This window comes from Rhamphochromis sp. 'chilingali' (assembly GCF_963969265.1).
Source record: "Rhamphochromis sp. 'chilingali' genome assembly, chromosome: 5".
In the NCBI taxonomy this organism is placed as follows: Eukaryota; Metazoa; Chordata; class Actinopteri; order Cichliformes; family Cichlidae; genus Rhamphochromis; species Rhamphochromis sp. 'chilingali'.
This window is the reverse complement of record NC_137932.1, coordinates 12,844,055-12,858,024: the sequence shown is the minus strand read 5'-3', so window position 1 is coordinate 12,858,024 and position 13,970 is coordinate 12,844,055. Positions and strand designations below refer to the sequence as shown.

Sequence of the window (13,970 nt, the reverse complement as noted above, 5' to 3'; positions counted from 1 at the left end):
ATGTGAGCGTGTGTGTGTTTGTGAAGGGTCACAGTATAAATAATCGTCCCCTCTCGGGGAGTGTTAGCACAGACCAGCAGGGCAGTTTATTTATAATCCGCCATCTACGTGTCAAAGACCTGCGTGTCGTCTTCACCTCTGTCTGACGTTACCTGGCTACGCTTTCAGTGCTCTCTGCCACATCTTACACACTCAGATTAGCTGTTCATGCGAGAATGTGTGTTTTATATATATGTTTGCACAAATGACTTTTTTTTTTTTTTACACATGACTCTCCTCAATTCGTCCAAGTTGTTACATAACATCACATGACCCAGAACCAGAAGGATGGATAGTAGTGAGTTCTACATTACATTATCTTGCACTCCTCAAAAGCCAAATTCCATCCATCCATCCATCCATCCATCCATTTTTTGCCCTTTTTCTGGCTTTCCCCGTGCACCTCTTCCAGTTCTTCCAAGGGAACACTGTCCAGCCAAGTTATGCAGTCTCACCACGTGTCCTGGATCTGCCCTACAGTCTACTCATGCTCAAAACTCCTACCATTCAGAAGGAGTCTTGCTAGAATGCCCTCAAGATGCTGCTTGTATCTGAGATTTCTTTTGGGGGTTTTTTTTGGTTGCGATACAAAGCTAATGGCTGTAGTTGAGAGTAGGAATGCAGATCAACTTCTGATGCCACAACAGTCTGTCCGTCCTCCCCCTCCACTCTCCTGTCACTAATGAACCGTAGCCTCAAACCTGGAGGTACTAATTCTCATTCCCACCACAGTCACCTGCGAACCACCCCGGTGCGAGCTGGCGATCACTGCTTGATGAACCCAAAAGAACCACATCATCTGCAAAAAAGCAGAGATGTGATCCCAAGGCCACCAAAGTGGAAAGCCTCCACTGCTTGGCTAGGCTTAGAAAGTTTTTCCATAAAAGTTGTGAACAGGATAGGTGTTAAAGGATAGCCCTGGTGGAGTCCAGCAGCCATGAGGTTCGACTCAGACTTGCTGCAAAGCACTTTTGAGTAAGTGACTTCTTAAAGTCTGCACTGGCATCCACTTTTACTGCAAATTTTGCACAACAAAGTAAAGTGCCAGTAAATGCACCACTCTGCAAATACAGCTTGCTAACAAGCTGCAATTTTAAATAATAGAAACCCAGTAAATTCATGCAGTAAGAATGAATAGGATCGTTATAGAAAGGTTAGTGTAAATCATAAGCATAGCAGAATTGTAAGAGAACAGAGGAATCATAAAAACTATGACGTTCAGAGTTATCATATCTAAGACCTCTTTGTCCCTTGCGTTTGCCTCAGAAACATTTTATGGTCATATCTGTTGTACATTTGCCAGCAAGCTGTCTACCACCTGTTTGCACAAATGTAATCTTATTTGCACTCTGTAAAGACGCCAAACTTCAGGGGAAGCCAAGACGTATTATAAGCTTGTCCATATATCACTCCTTGATCTTAAATAGTAGCTAAATTTGTGATAGTTGTACACTTGACCCTGCAGCAGTCTCTGTTGACACTGGTGTCAGATCAGTGCTGGTTTACATAATGGCTGATAAAGTTGTATTTGTCTAGGGCTCTCGAAAACATGCACAGTGTACCAGTTGATGGTTAAGTACACCATAGGTGTGAGGCTCAGGTCACGCAGTTTGTCCAATCAGGGAGGTGGAAGCAGGACAAAAGGGGTGGAGTTGTAAGATGTATGGGGTGAAAAGTGCAACCTCAAAGCACCTTTGACTCAGTGCTCTCTAATGACTCCATGACATTATAACCTCATGACACAACTCTTTCCTGCACACATGAAAAGCTGCGCCCTCCTTGCCCCCTCACACCTTTTTCACCTTCACATGAACACTCTCTTGTGTCCACACTTCTCTCAAACGAACACAGAGTACAAGGCAAAGTGAAACTGACCCAGTTCATACATTGGAGTTTAAATATGTACTGTAGCTGGGTGATGAAATACACTTGCAACACCACGTAGACCCTCCCTTTTCTGTACTGCCTGGCTACATAAAGCACATTCACTCCACCAATCACCACTGCTACTGCAAGAACCAATTACAAAGCGCTCCCAGGATCGTTTGAACCAATCAGAGAAATCTGCTTTTAAATGACTTTTCGGTCGTTTCTTTCTTTGCATTTTAAACACGACATTTTGCCTATACATCAGTCTAAATTTCCCGAGTGCACTTACAATCCCCTTGTTTGTTTAAAAACTTCATTGTGCCTATAACACACCTGCACCTCCGGCAAATCAGTTTTGCATAAATGCAAAAATACTCTATGCATTCACTGACACACCTTCAAAAATATGAGGATTGAGCGAAAGCAGGGAGGGAGATTCCTAGCGTGGTTGCTGACAGTGATTAATTGTTCCCACATGTTGCTGACAGACAAAAAGGCCTATGTGTTCCTAAGTTTTAGCTGCAGCTGGTGCACACACACACACACACACACACACACACACACACACACACACACACACACACACACACACACACACACACACACACACACACACACACACACACACACCCGGCTGGGGCCTGTCTCACCAAGCAAATTCAACTTTATCTGGCTACTCTGAGTTAGTTGGCTTTTAAACCTGGATAACCGGTCTGCCAAACAGTTGATAGCTGAACCTGCATTATCTAGGTGAGCAGAGGTGAGTCAGAGAAAACATCATTAGAAAGAGCACTTTATTTTAAATATCAAATCAGATGTTGGTGCAATCTGTGTCTGTTATCAGTTTCATTGGCAAAAATTAAATGATTAAAGCTTCTCGAGCCACACTTATGCCTGTCTAAATATAAAGCTATGGCTAACTTGGAGGTTTGTTTAGCTCAGGAGTGTTTAAATTGCTAGGATGGCTCTTTGTGAGGCTAACAAAATCTGCAAGCACAACTGAATCACAATTATAATTCAAGTTTTTGTTGTCGCTGCCAACGTTCCACTCTTTGTGCCGTGTAAAGATAATCATACTCTGGCTGTCACGTCCTATTTAACCAACAGGTATGAGAGTAATACGGATGCTAAAGTAACTCTCAACAATGCTAAACTGTCAAACTACATCTTTGAAGAAGTATTTTTTTTCTTTTCAAGAAATGAAAAGCAAGGTTGAGTTAAAAAAAAAATCAATTTGTCTGCCTTTGTAACAGGGCCCTCCTGTTAAACTTCAAGTCTCAGAAATTAAAGCTCACCTGAGAGAGAAATAAGAGGAGGTCTGAAGAAAGAAAGAATTTAAAAAGAAAAAAGTCCCAAAAGTTACCTGGATAGTATCAGCAGTTTCATTTTTGTTGCTGTTTGTAGGTGTGTATGTGCGTTATTTAGCTGCCGTGGCTGCATAGTAGGAGCTATGATTCAGAGCTGCTGTCTCAGCGAGCTGTTTTTATTAATGGGCTTCGGGAATACCCCAAAGGAGCTACAGCAGTATGTATACAGTACTCAGCTCACACTGTGAGTTTACCATGTTCACACATAAATTCTTAACATGCAAATTTTCAGCAAATGAAACAACTTTAATAGTTTGGGGGTGGTAACCATCAGGCACATTTAAAAATAAATCAATAAAAGGAAGTCGCCTCAAAGTAAGAGAATAGTTCCAAGAAAGAGCTGTAATGATATTATCACGTTTTTGAAATCTACTCTCAGGCTACATTAAGTCTTTTGACATAGATTCAACAAGGTGCTGGAAACATTCCTCAGAGATTTTGGTCCATATTTACATGATAGCGTCACACAGTCATTTCAGATATGTAGGCTGCACATCCATGATGTCAATCCCACGTCACACCTGACAGGAACAAGACATTTTTTGCATTTTCTCTTTTTCAGGCCATTTTCTGTAAACCCTAGACATGATTGTGTGGGAAAATCCCAGCATATGATTGGCTAATTCGATATTTGCACTAACAATCAGTTGAACTGATGTACTTAAAGAAGTGGCCAGTGAGTGCATGTCAGTAATAACGGGAAATTTAAGCTTAAGATGGGCAGGAGGAGGTGGGTTTTAAATTTAAGCTCCAGGACTTTGGATTGGGCTCACCATATGTGTCTTAAGAGTTTTTCTTATGTTTTATATTGAGTTTAATGAACTCATGGAAATTTCAACGATATGCTGGGTGTGTCATTAAATGCAGTAGAAGAATCACAGGAGACAGAAATGAGATGTTGTGGTTTGCACGACAGGCTAAATGTCTGCAAGAAATGCAAAGTAAAAAATGTTTTAAACGGTTAAAAGGTCAGGCCACCAAAATCATAAAACAACATACTTTCCATGTACTAAACCGCAGGCAGTGCTGCATCTATGCACAGTTCGGATTGTGGTGCTCAAGGCAAATTTAAAAAAAAAAAAAAACACGGAAAACTGTGTCTAGGAAATCCTTGAAATCTCCAGAATAAAAGTGGTGATCAGTGCAGTTTGTGAGGAAGAGTATGTGGGAGGGCTTGCTTCTACTAGTTTATCACACATTGTACTGACAGCATGCACATTATTCATTCTTTCATCTTGTAATCATCATGTTCTTATCCTCCCTTTCACATGGATCCAAATTTTCTCGTCCATGCTGTGGTTGCAGATGCCCTGCTTGCTTTTATCACTTGCCCGTCACACAAAGTTATGAAATATCACACTTGACATTTGAAGGAAACGAGCAATGGCACAAAAAAAGAGATGCATTAAACAAGTGGCTTTCGAGGGAGAAGGACTGATGAAGTATCGGGCGCTGGCAGGTGAATGTTTACACCAGCTGGATAAAGAAACTCTGTTTTTTAAGAAATTCTCCTATTATTCATCCCGCCAAAGTTTTTATTTTTCCTTTACAAAGCCGATCCCCTGCCATTATTTATAACTTCTTGGCAGATGGAAACATTTATGTACGTATGTGTTCTGTAATAAAGCAGCAATACGTCATGCCTCGAGAGATGCCGGCAGAGGATAAACACTGGTCTCTCTAGTATTTATTCCCCTCTTACCTCACTGCAGAATACACGGTGCACAATTGAGAAATATGTTCGCACCATCATTCATGATTCTATGCAATGCATAGCAAGGGTCGGAAGAAGCATATGCTCCAACAGAAACAAGTTTTTGCATAACAGTTGCAAACCATTTAAGAGCGTTTTCATATAACTATCACAACCGCACCCATAGTACACGCTCAAATATGCATACACTCACACAGGGTCATGGGTTCAGTTTGGCCCCAGAGATCTTTCTCTGCCAACGCAGCATTCAGAAATGTAACTTAAACCCATTCTCTCTCCTCTCTGACTGAACTGCCTTTGACCAGAATAACAGTCCTGACCAAATTGCCTGTAAACTGTTGCCTGGTAAAGACGGTGCTGCTTCGTGGAAAACAATATTGTGATTCCCACAAAAACAAGAAGATGTTGGTTCTCGCTGATTTGAACCCAGAAGTCTGTTCCGTCTTTATGAGTAAAAATATACATAAGAGGTAAAAGGAGAGGGGAAAATTGCGTGCATGTTGTGGATGGCGGTTGGGTTGTTTATATGGGAGGATATAGCATAGCCCCAGAGTCCCACAGGGCCCATAAGAGCTATGTGTTTGTGAAACAACAGAAACTGCGGAAGAAGGAGGGGATGTGGAAAAAGAAGGAGACTGAGGCAAAATAATTAATTCAGCAAAGCCTGCAATAAATTGAGAAGACGGGGAAAGTGTAATTAATGCTAGAGGCAAGGTTATAAACATATAAGTTAGTGATCCAGAACAGAATTATTTTTCATTAAAATGCATGTTTTTTTTAAGACTCCTAATGGTGTTACTGTGAGTTGAAATTTGAGACTATGGCTGTGTGTACACATTGTTATCCTGTCATAAAAAGATCCATGAAATGATGTCCTGTTATGTAACCAGATGGCGGTGTGTGTGTTGTGTGGGAGCATGTGTGCGATGGCCGGAAAGGGGGGGTGGATGTCCAGATGGATAAGAACATGTTTGTAATTTAGGGATCAAGTTTGAGTTTCAAGTCTTAAATTACTGCTTTTACACAATGCAATCCTCAGTTTAAGCTGCATTATTTAATTATTGAAAAGAGTACTGAAGTGAACAGACTTCTCTAAAGTAAAAAAGGCATGTGAATCTTTGCTATTGTGCAAATGGAAACTCATAATGACACACATGAATAAAACTTGCAAGACCTCTTGTTTAAATAGTATCCCAGTTTTATCAAGCTGTGTTATCTGTTACTGGCCTTTGACTCTTATCTTGTGGTTTAACTATAACCCAAGCCATTGCATCCAAAAGAAGCCAATCTGACTCTCTCAGTCTTTTGTGTTCTGAAACTACTAGAAATATCAGATAGTCACCTCAGTATCACCTGTTCTTAGTTTGGCTAACATAATCATTCTGACACTTCTACACTTCTAACATGAAGTTTAATAAGTACACCACTTTTACCATGCACAATTTTCAAGGTTATGGACAGATAACAGGCTGAAGTTACACATGAACTCCAGGAGGATCAGATCTACACAAGCAGTGAAGTTGCCTTTTGTCCTATGTGGCACATGACAACATTACGGTGATGGGAGATGCATGAAAAAAGATGTGCAGAAGGACCCATGATGGCATGGGTCCTTCTGCATATTACTGGCTCTATTTATAAAAAAGGATGGGTTGTACACGACACAGACTTTGTACTGTTAAGCTGGTAGGGTAAAGAGTGTTTAATGTTAGATGCAACTGAGTTTGACATTTGCGTTTCTGGGTAATGTCTAGAAAACCTCTGGGCTGCAGTGCACGTGTGAAAGTAGCTCGACAATGATTGCTAGTGTGGTGAAAGTCTCTGCACAATGTGAAGCACGAACAAATGTACGCCTGCTAACTATTAATGCTAACATAGTCAGCACCAAGACAACAAGCATTTCAACAGGGTTGTTATGTAGTCATTTGGGCCTTTAATGCGCGCGTACGTCTCTGTGTCGTGAATGAAACTCTTGATCACTGGCAGGGACTGTCATGTGAAAAAGTTGCCCCACAGTGGGCCTTTTGGCCTCTCACAAGAAAAGAGCTCAGAGCTGATCAATACACACCAGCCAAGACAAACAGTCACACGCAAACACACATGATCTGACATATAGAGGCTCTTTGTATGTGTCATTCATTATTGAGGAGGCTTGATTTTTAGAACACTGTCTCTCTCTTTTCTCTTTTATGCCCACAACACAAAAGCTACAGCGGGAACAATGCAGACATCAGTGCTAAGTGGTGCACAATGTTAATGTGAGCCTGTCTATATTTAGTGGATCAACAATTGAAACAATAGGCTTTTGCTGTTTGTACGTCTAGTCACTGAGAAGAACTGTTTACGTGACTGCAGAATGAGCGTTCGTGGGTGGTTTATGGATCAGTGTTGTTGAACTTAATGAGAGGTTTTCATTGAATATTGCACTGGCAAAAAGAAGAATGGATACAAATCCATACTGGTGACAGGCATAGTTTGAGTAATTGTCGCAAAAAGTATTTTCCACACAGCACTCAGCTGAGTCTTCTTCTCTGTTTTGTGTTACAGAATTCCATCCGACACAACTTATCCCTCCACAGTCGTTTCATCCGCGTCCAAAATGAGGGAACAGGAAAGAGTTCTTGGTGGATGATCAATCCAGAAGGAGGAAAGGGTGGTAAGGCTCCACGGCGCCGGGCAGTCTCCATGGACAACAGCAACAAGTACACCAAGTCCGCCCGCGGCCGTGCTGCCAAGAAGAAGGCAGCCCTGCAGGCTGCAGCTGCTGCAGCTAGTGAAGGTGGTGCGGACAGTCCTTCAGGTCTCTCTAAGTGGCCTGGAAGCCCGACCTCACGCAGCAGCGAGGAGCTGGATGCTTGGACAGACTTCCGCTCTCGCACAAACTCCAATGCCAGCACAGTGAGTGGCCGCCTCTCACCTATTCTGGCCAACCCCGAGCTAGACGAGGTGCCTGATGACGAGCCGCCTCTCTCGCCTATGCTCTACTCCAGTCCTGGCAGAACACTGTCTCCTGGGAACGCCAAGACGAATGGGAAGGCTGTGCCGACTGAGCTGCCCCGTTTGGCAGACCTGGCGGGTACAATGAATCTGAATGATGGACTCACAGATGACATAATGGATGAGTTCCTGGAGAACATCAGCATGGTGCCAACCACTTCCAGCCAGACTGCACCAAATGGTTCCTCAGGTTTCAGTTTTGGGTCCAAACCCAATGGGATAGCCTCACCTTCCTCCACTTCCTCTCCATCATCCAATTCTTCTTCTAATGGAAGTGCTAGCTACAGTAACTCCATCTTCGGCCCCCACACGGCGGGCTCCTCTCTGCGTTCGTCCCCCATGCAGACCATCCAGGAGAACAAGCAAACGTCCTTCTCCAGCATCAGCACGACCCGCTTTGGCACCCAGACACTGCAAGACTTGCTCAACTCTGACAGTCACAACCATAGTGATGTAATGATGACCCAGTCAGATCCATTGATGTCACAGGCCAGTGCAGCTGCCCTCGTTTCCCAGAACTCCCGCCGTGGCCTCATGCTCCGCAATGATCCTGTCATGACTTTTGGGACAACTGGAGGACTTCAAAGCAACCAACAAGAGATGCTGCGAAGTAACAACCACAATCACAGCTCTCTGAGGTCTATAAATGGAGGCTTGAACCTAGTGAATGAGGCTAACACTCTGGCTAATGCCAAACAGCAGCTCCTGCTCTCACCCCTGGGAGGAAATGGGTCTTCCTCCATGCAGATTGACACCTCAATCTTCCTGAGTGGGACAGTTAGCAGCAATGGAGGGAACTATCAGGATCGTTTCCCCACAGATCTGGACCTGGACATATTCAATGGCAGCCTGGAATGCGACATGGACTCCATCATCAGGAACGATCTTATGGATGCAGATGGCCTGGATTTTAACTTTGACTCTCTTGCCAACATGAATGGAGTCAGCAACTTCACAAACACCAAGCAGACCTCTCAGAGCTGGGTACCCGGCTGAGAGGGTGGGAGCAGAGCAGGTATGTAAATTGAAGTGTTGCTTGTTTTGAAGTATCTAATGGGGAATTTGATGTATGAGCTAATTAGTTTGTTTGTTTTTTTCCTGAAAAAAACTCTGTAAAATTTGGTCTAGTACACGTCATGCTCACAGTAGGGTTGTAGAGTTATTTGTGTCATGAATAGAGACAGCCTTAGACAAAAGCACTAAGATGATGTGATAATAACAGGAGTCAAGAAAGGACTTCACAGAACAAAATTACTGGGGTTTTTTCTTTATTGAACCACTTCGACCTTAATTGTTCTTCCTAAATCACATTGACACAATAAAAAAACTTCTCCAGCAGTTTTTTTCCTTACATGTTACATGTTTTTAATAAGGATGTGGACTGCATATACATTTTGGGGAAATAATTATTTGACACCCTGTTGAATTTGTAAGTTTGCTCACTTATAAAGAAATAAGCAGTGTCTATTTTAAAGGTTGTTTCAATTGATTGACAGAGAAAGAATATCACCCATAAAAGTTATAAATTGATCTACTTGTCATGAGTGAAATAAGTATTTGGTCTGTAAAAGATGAAAATAGCTGCCATGATGTTGTGACATTGAAGATATTGTTTCGCAGCTTTGAATTGGGAATTTTGGCCATTATCATCAATTTTTTTTTAATCCTGTAGTCGTGAGTGAGGGTTGAATATGATCAAGAACCCAGTAAAGCTGCATAATCAAACAGTAGCAACTTGTCTACCACAAGGAAGACTTGCCCAGATACATTCCCTTCATTTGTTTCAATTTATTGTTACCATTTATGAAATGAACATCATGCTTAATTAAATATGACTGAGACCATAAATTCACCAGCAAAACGTTTACTGAGGTCTTAATTAGAGTGAGAAGAAGTAATTTTCCCATAAACTTCAATTGAGGATTCTCCAGTGATGTCATGATGTCATGTGCACACTGCTGAAGAAATGTCAGTCAACCACTGGTTTCTTGGGTTTCTAGGAAGTATGTGATGAGGACTTGATCAGGAATAATTCATATATTCAATAATTCATATTCAAATGCATGTATTATGAAACATATGCAGAAGTGGTAGCTTTAAGCACCTAACTTGCAGCTGCAAATAACCAGCAGTGAACAGAAATTTGTTGTTAATATGAGCCAGTGACATTTGCCAATCTACTTATTCAAAAATGTGACTTAAAACCTTGAGAAGGGAAAAGATTTTCATTCTTACGAACACAAAAAGATAATCATATCTTTTTCATTCCAGGTCTGACCTGTGTGGTGCAAGAGAAGATCAGACACACAACATCCTTTTTGCCAAACCTGCCATCAGCACAATGTAAAATAACCAACCCTGTGTTTACAGAAGAAGACTTCCTCTTGAGAGCTTTACCTTCGCTCCCACACTGGTGAACCATGAACGATCCTGCAGACTCGAGAGATGCTGCGCATGAGCCCTCAAAGCTTCTTGTGAAACGACAACAGCAAAAACGAAAGCTACATCTAACAATCACAAGAAACTCACAAATCTTAGAATTATGCAATTTTCCTTTGACGCCCAGTCTGCTGATATCAAAGAGACACTGCTTATCAAAAAGGGGTCTTCAGGTGGAAATTGAGGACTAAATGGCAAGCAAAGAATCGAAGGAGAGCATGGTGCAGTTTTTCCCACTGAAGTGTAAAGAGAAAAAAAAAACAAGACATGTTGTGGTGTAAATCAGATCCAGTGGTTTCCTGAGACGTGTAATACTGAAAAAGAAATTCCCACTGTTCTAAGTAATTTTAAATGTCATATGTTGTTGTTGTTGTTGTTGTTTTTTGAGTTCCTGTTTTATCATATTTGTTTCTTAATCAAAAATGTCTGTAGAGAAAGAGTCATTGTACTGGTGAAATGAAAAGGTGGAAATGGGAGTGTCGTACTCACTGAGTGGCCACTTATTCAGTCCATGTGTAGACAAACTGAAACGTTGCCCCAGATTGCGAAATCTCCAAAACCCCAGAAGTTTAAATTCCTCAATTTAACACAATGCACTTGCTGTTTTCTATATTATATGATGCATGACTTTGAAATAACAGCAGCATACTGAGGGTTATATTATGATTAGATGATTGCTACAGCTTTTGTTTTATCCTTGTATATATCAAAAGACTAGAGGAAGAAAACTTCTGGTACAGAATAGTGCAGGGCAGGTAAAAATTCAAGAGGGAAAAGATCTTGTATGTCTTCTCATTGCTTTCCTAACTTCTGGTGAGTTCTGTTGAGGTCATTTATCACAGCATTCGATGTAGCCAAAACAAAAACCTATGTCCTAGGGTTGTGAACATTTCCACACCACAACAGGTGCTATATAAACAGTGTTGAATCCTGTCCTGCGAGGAAGCTGTGCATATTTTCTGTTCTTTTTTTTTTCCTGTTTTTACCCAAAACCCACAGAAGCCTAGAGCTGCGGCCACTTGTAGCATGATAAGTTTGAGCAAAGGGAGAAGGTTGTTGTCTTTTTTTTTTCTTTTATAGGCTCATTCCTCTAGAAGCCATTTGTTTCTTGATTAAAACAATAAGCTATCTCTGTATATTGCCAAATTACTTGAAATAAACAGTAGGATATGCTGGCAGCCAAATGACAGCACACACATTTATGCACACACTTAAAATACACACACACACACACACACACACGGGGAAAAAAAAAAAAAAGCAAAAAATAGCAGGGATCCATGTTAAGCTCTGCTGGTTTCTTGTCGTGAGATTGTGGGGCTTGTTATGCATATACAGAATCACTCAGGGGGTGAGGAAGGAAGGCTTTCCATTTAAGAAACGTCAAGCCACAGTCGAGTAGTATTTTAACGTTTCTTGGGGGGGGAAACATATTTTCTTTGTGTTTCTGAACTTGTAACCTGTGAACTTTTGGCCACCAGGATGAAGAATTAGAAGGACGATAAATGTCAGGATTATTACTTCACACAGTCTGTTGTTTTTTGGTTTTGTTGTCATAGCTTTTTTCTCCTCTTGTTTGACTCTTGACACACACACACACACACACACAGATCCCCTCGTGGACACGCCTGGTGCTCCTGCAGGTGACTTCCTGTATCTCCTAAATACATGTTAACGTGTGTACGTGTTTATTGATGGAGTTTTATTTCAACTGAATTAATCTCACGAGGGTTTGTAGCTCCTCGCGGTGCATACAGAACAGCCGACTGTATGCATGTATGTATTTATGCATTATGAACCGTGTGAAATGCATATTTACTCGCTGTATGTCCTTATATGCTCATGTAGTACTTGACCCTTGGGGTTTGTCATACCTCTGAATTTGAAGAAATAGCAAATACATCATGCGCCGGGTAGGGAGGGAAAACTGTTACCAGCAATTTTAATTGTTGAACCAGATTTTGGAAATGGTGGAAGGCACCATTGTTGTAGCATCTGGAGACCCCTTCTCCATTTGGGGGCAGTGACATGAAGTGTATTCCCTGTCATGTATATCAGTGTACAGATTCGTGTATATCTCTTTGAAGCTAAGGAAGGAAGGAGGAGTGGGTGTGCATGGTTGGCTAGAATGGTCTGTTGTACTAACTGAGGTTTAGCGCATGAGCTAGCTGGACCTTTCTCAACCTGAGAGGAACACTGTGTTTTTAGTGCTAAAACACTCTGTTCCTTTTTAAAAAATAAAAAAATAAAAAAGTAATAATCAGGGCTTAAAGAGGAGCACTTGCACCATCCTCCGATATTATTATTATTATTATTACAAACCCATTACACTGACGTAGTGAAAATGTCAGCAAGCTGGAATTACCAACACCTTGCTACATCTAAAATTTCCAGAACACTATCTGTCTTTTCTGTTGTCAGGGGGACTCCTGAGCCATCACCTGAACTGTTAAGCATTTGAATTCATCTACACTGTCTGTACTTAAAATTACTTACTCCTGTGAAGACGACAGGCAAAGTGAAATCCGGGGAACGCAGTCATCTTTGAAAAGAGCTCTTATCAATTTGGGAAATATCAAATCTAAAAGGCGTTCCTAACATTATGTGCACTCGGCTCGGTGTAAAAATGCATCGACTCTTTGGGAGGGTAGTTTTCTCGTAGTCATAGCTGAGCAGGCCTTTCACAAAACCACTGCTTCATTCAGGCACAGATGACCTCCTCTCATGCTCGACACACACGCGCAGAACAAAATATGCTGGTTTAAAGCTGAGAAAAGCAAAAATAGACACATACCACTAGAAACCTTAATCACCTCTTGGACATTTTCTTTATATTATCTTCTTATGAGTCCTTCCATCCTTGTTAAGAAGCCCAGGCCAGCTCCCTTTCATACACACTCTGAACTTTTCCCTTTGAACTTTTGCTCTTTATTAATCTTGCTTATTCTCAACTTAATGTTAGTGGGTATTTTCCTGTGTATTACATTTTGAATTTTGAAGTTTGTATAAGAAATAGTGCGCATGTAAATAAAGCTTGGTGAGGCTCCACACACTCTCTGTGTCCTTGTCTTCACTTAATTTTCAGAAGAGAAGATTAGAAGTTCATATATTTCACAAGTGATGTGCAGAAGAAGATTTTCTATTGACAGTTCATATTGCCCAGTAGGAAATTTCAGCACAGGAAGGAAAGCGCTATAGCTCTTGCTTTGCTCGCCTTGCACACGCTGTATATTCACAATTGTGTGTTTGTGTGCTGGAGCACGAGTGCATGAACAAATTTGACCGTGCACTCCCTCCAGAACATAAATCTCTTCCTCGTGTCAGTCTGGGTGGATCAAAACAGCTCCATGTTGTACTCCAGTTCTTGGAAGTAATCTTGCACAATGTTTTGTGTGAGGCCGAATAAAATGAGAGCAGACGTACAGCAGCTCACTGATACCTGACATTGGGACGGGTACTTTTCCTCTGTTGTTGTGTAACATACAGAGTGGGAGAAGAGGAACAGTCAGAAACAGAGTGTAGCATGCCTTCACGCAACACTAACA

The 13,970-nt window shown here is 41.5% G+C and overlaps 1 protein-coding gene across 1 annotated transcript in view; it reads left to right on the top strand.

Moving 5' to 3' along the window:
- The window catches only part of foxo3b (forkhead box O3b), a 41,192-nt gene extending 29,167 nt beyond the window's left edge, over positions 1-12,025 (top strand). Inside the window, exons 3-4 of the mRNA XM_080883864.1 lie at positions 7,537-9,001; positions 10,258-12,025. Of these exons, the coding sequence (XP_080739990.1) occupies positions 7,537-8,982 (1,446 nt within the window). The 3' untranslated portion in view covers positions 8,983-9,001; positions 10,258-12,025. The remainder of the gene's footprint in view (positions 1-7,536; positions 9,002-10,257) is intronic.
- The last annotated feature ends 1,945 nt before the right edge of the window (positions 12,026-13,970 follow it).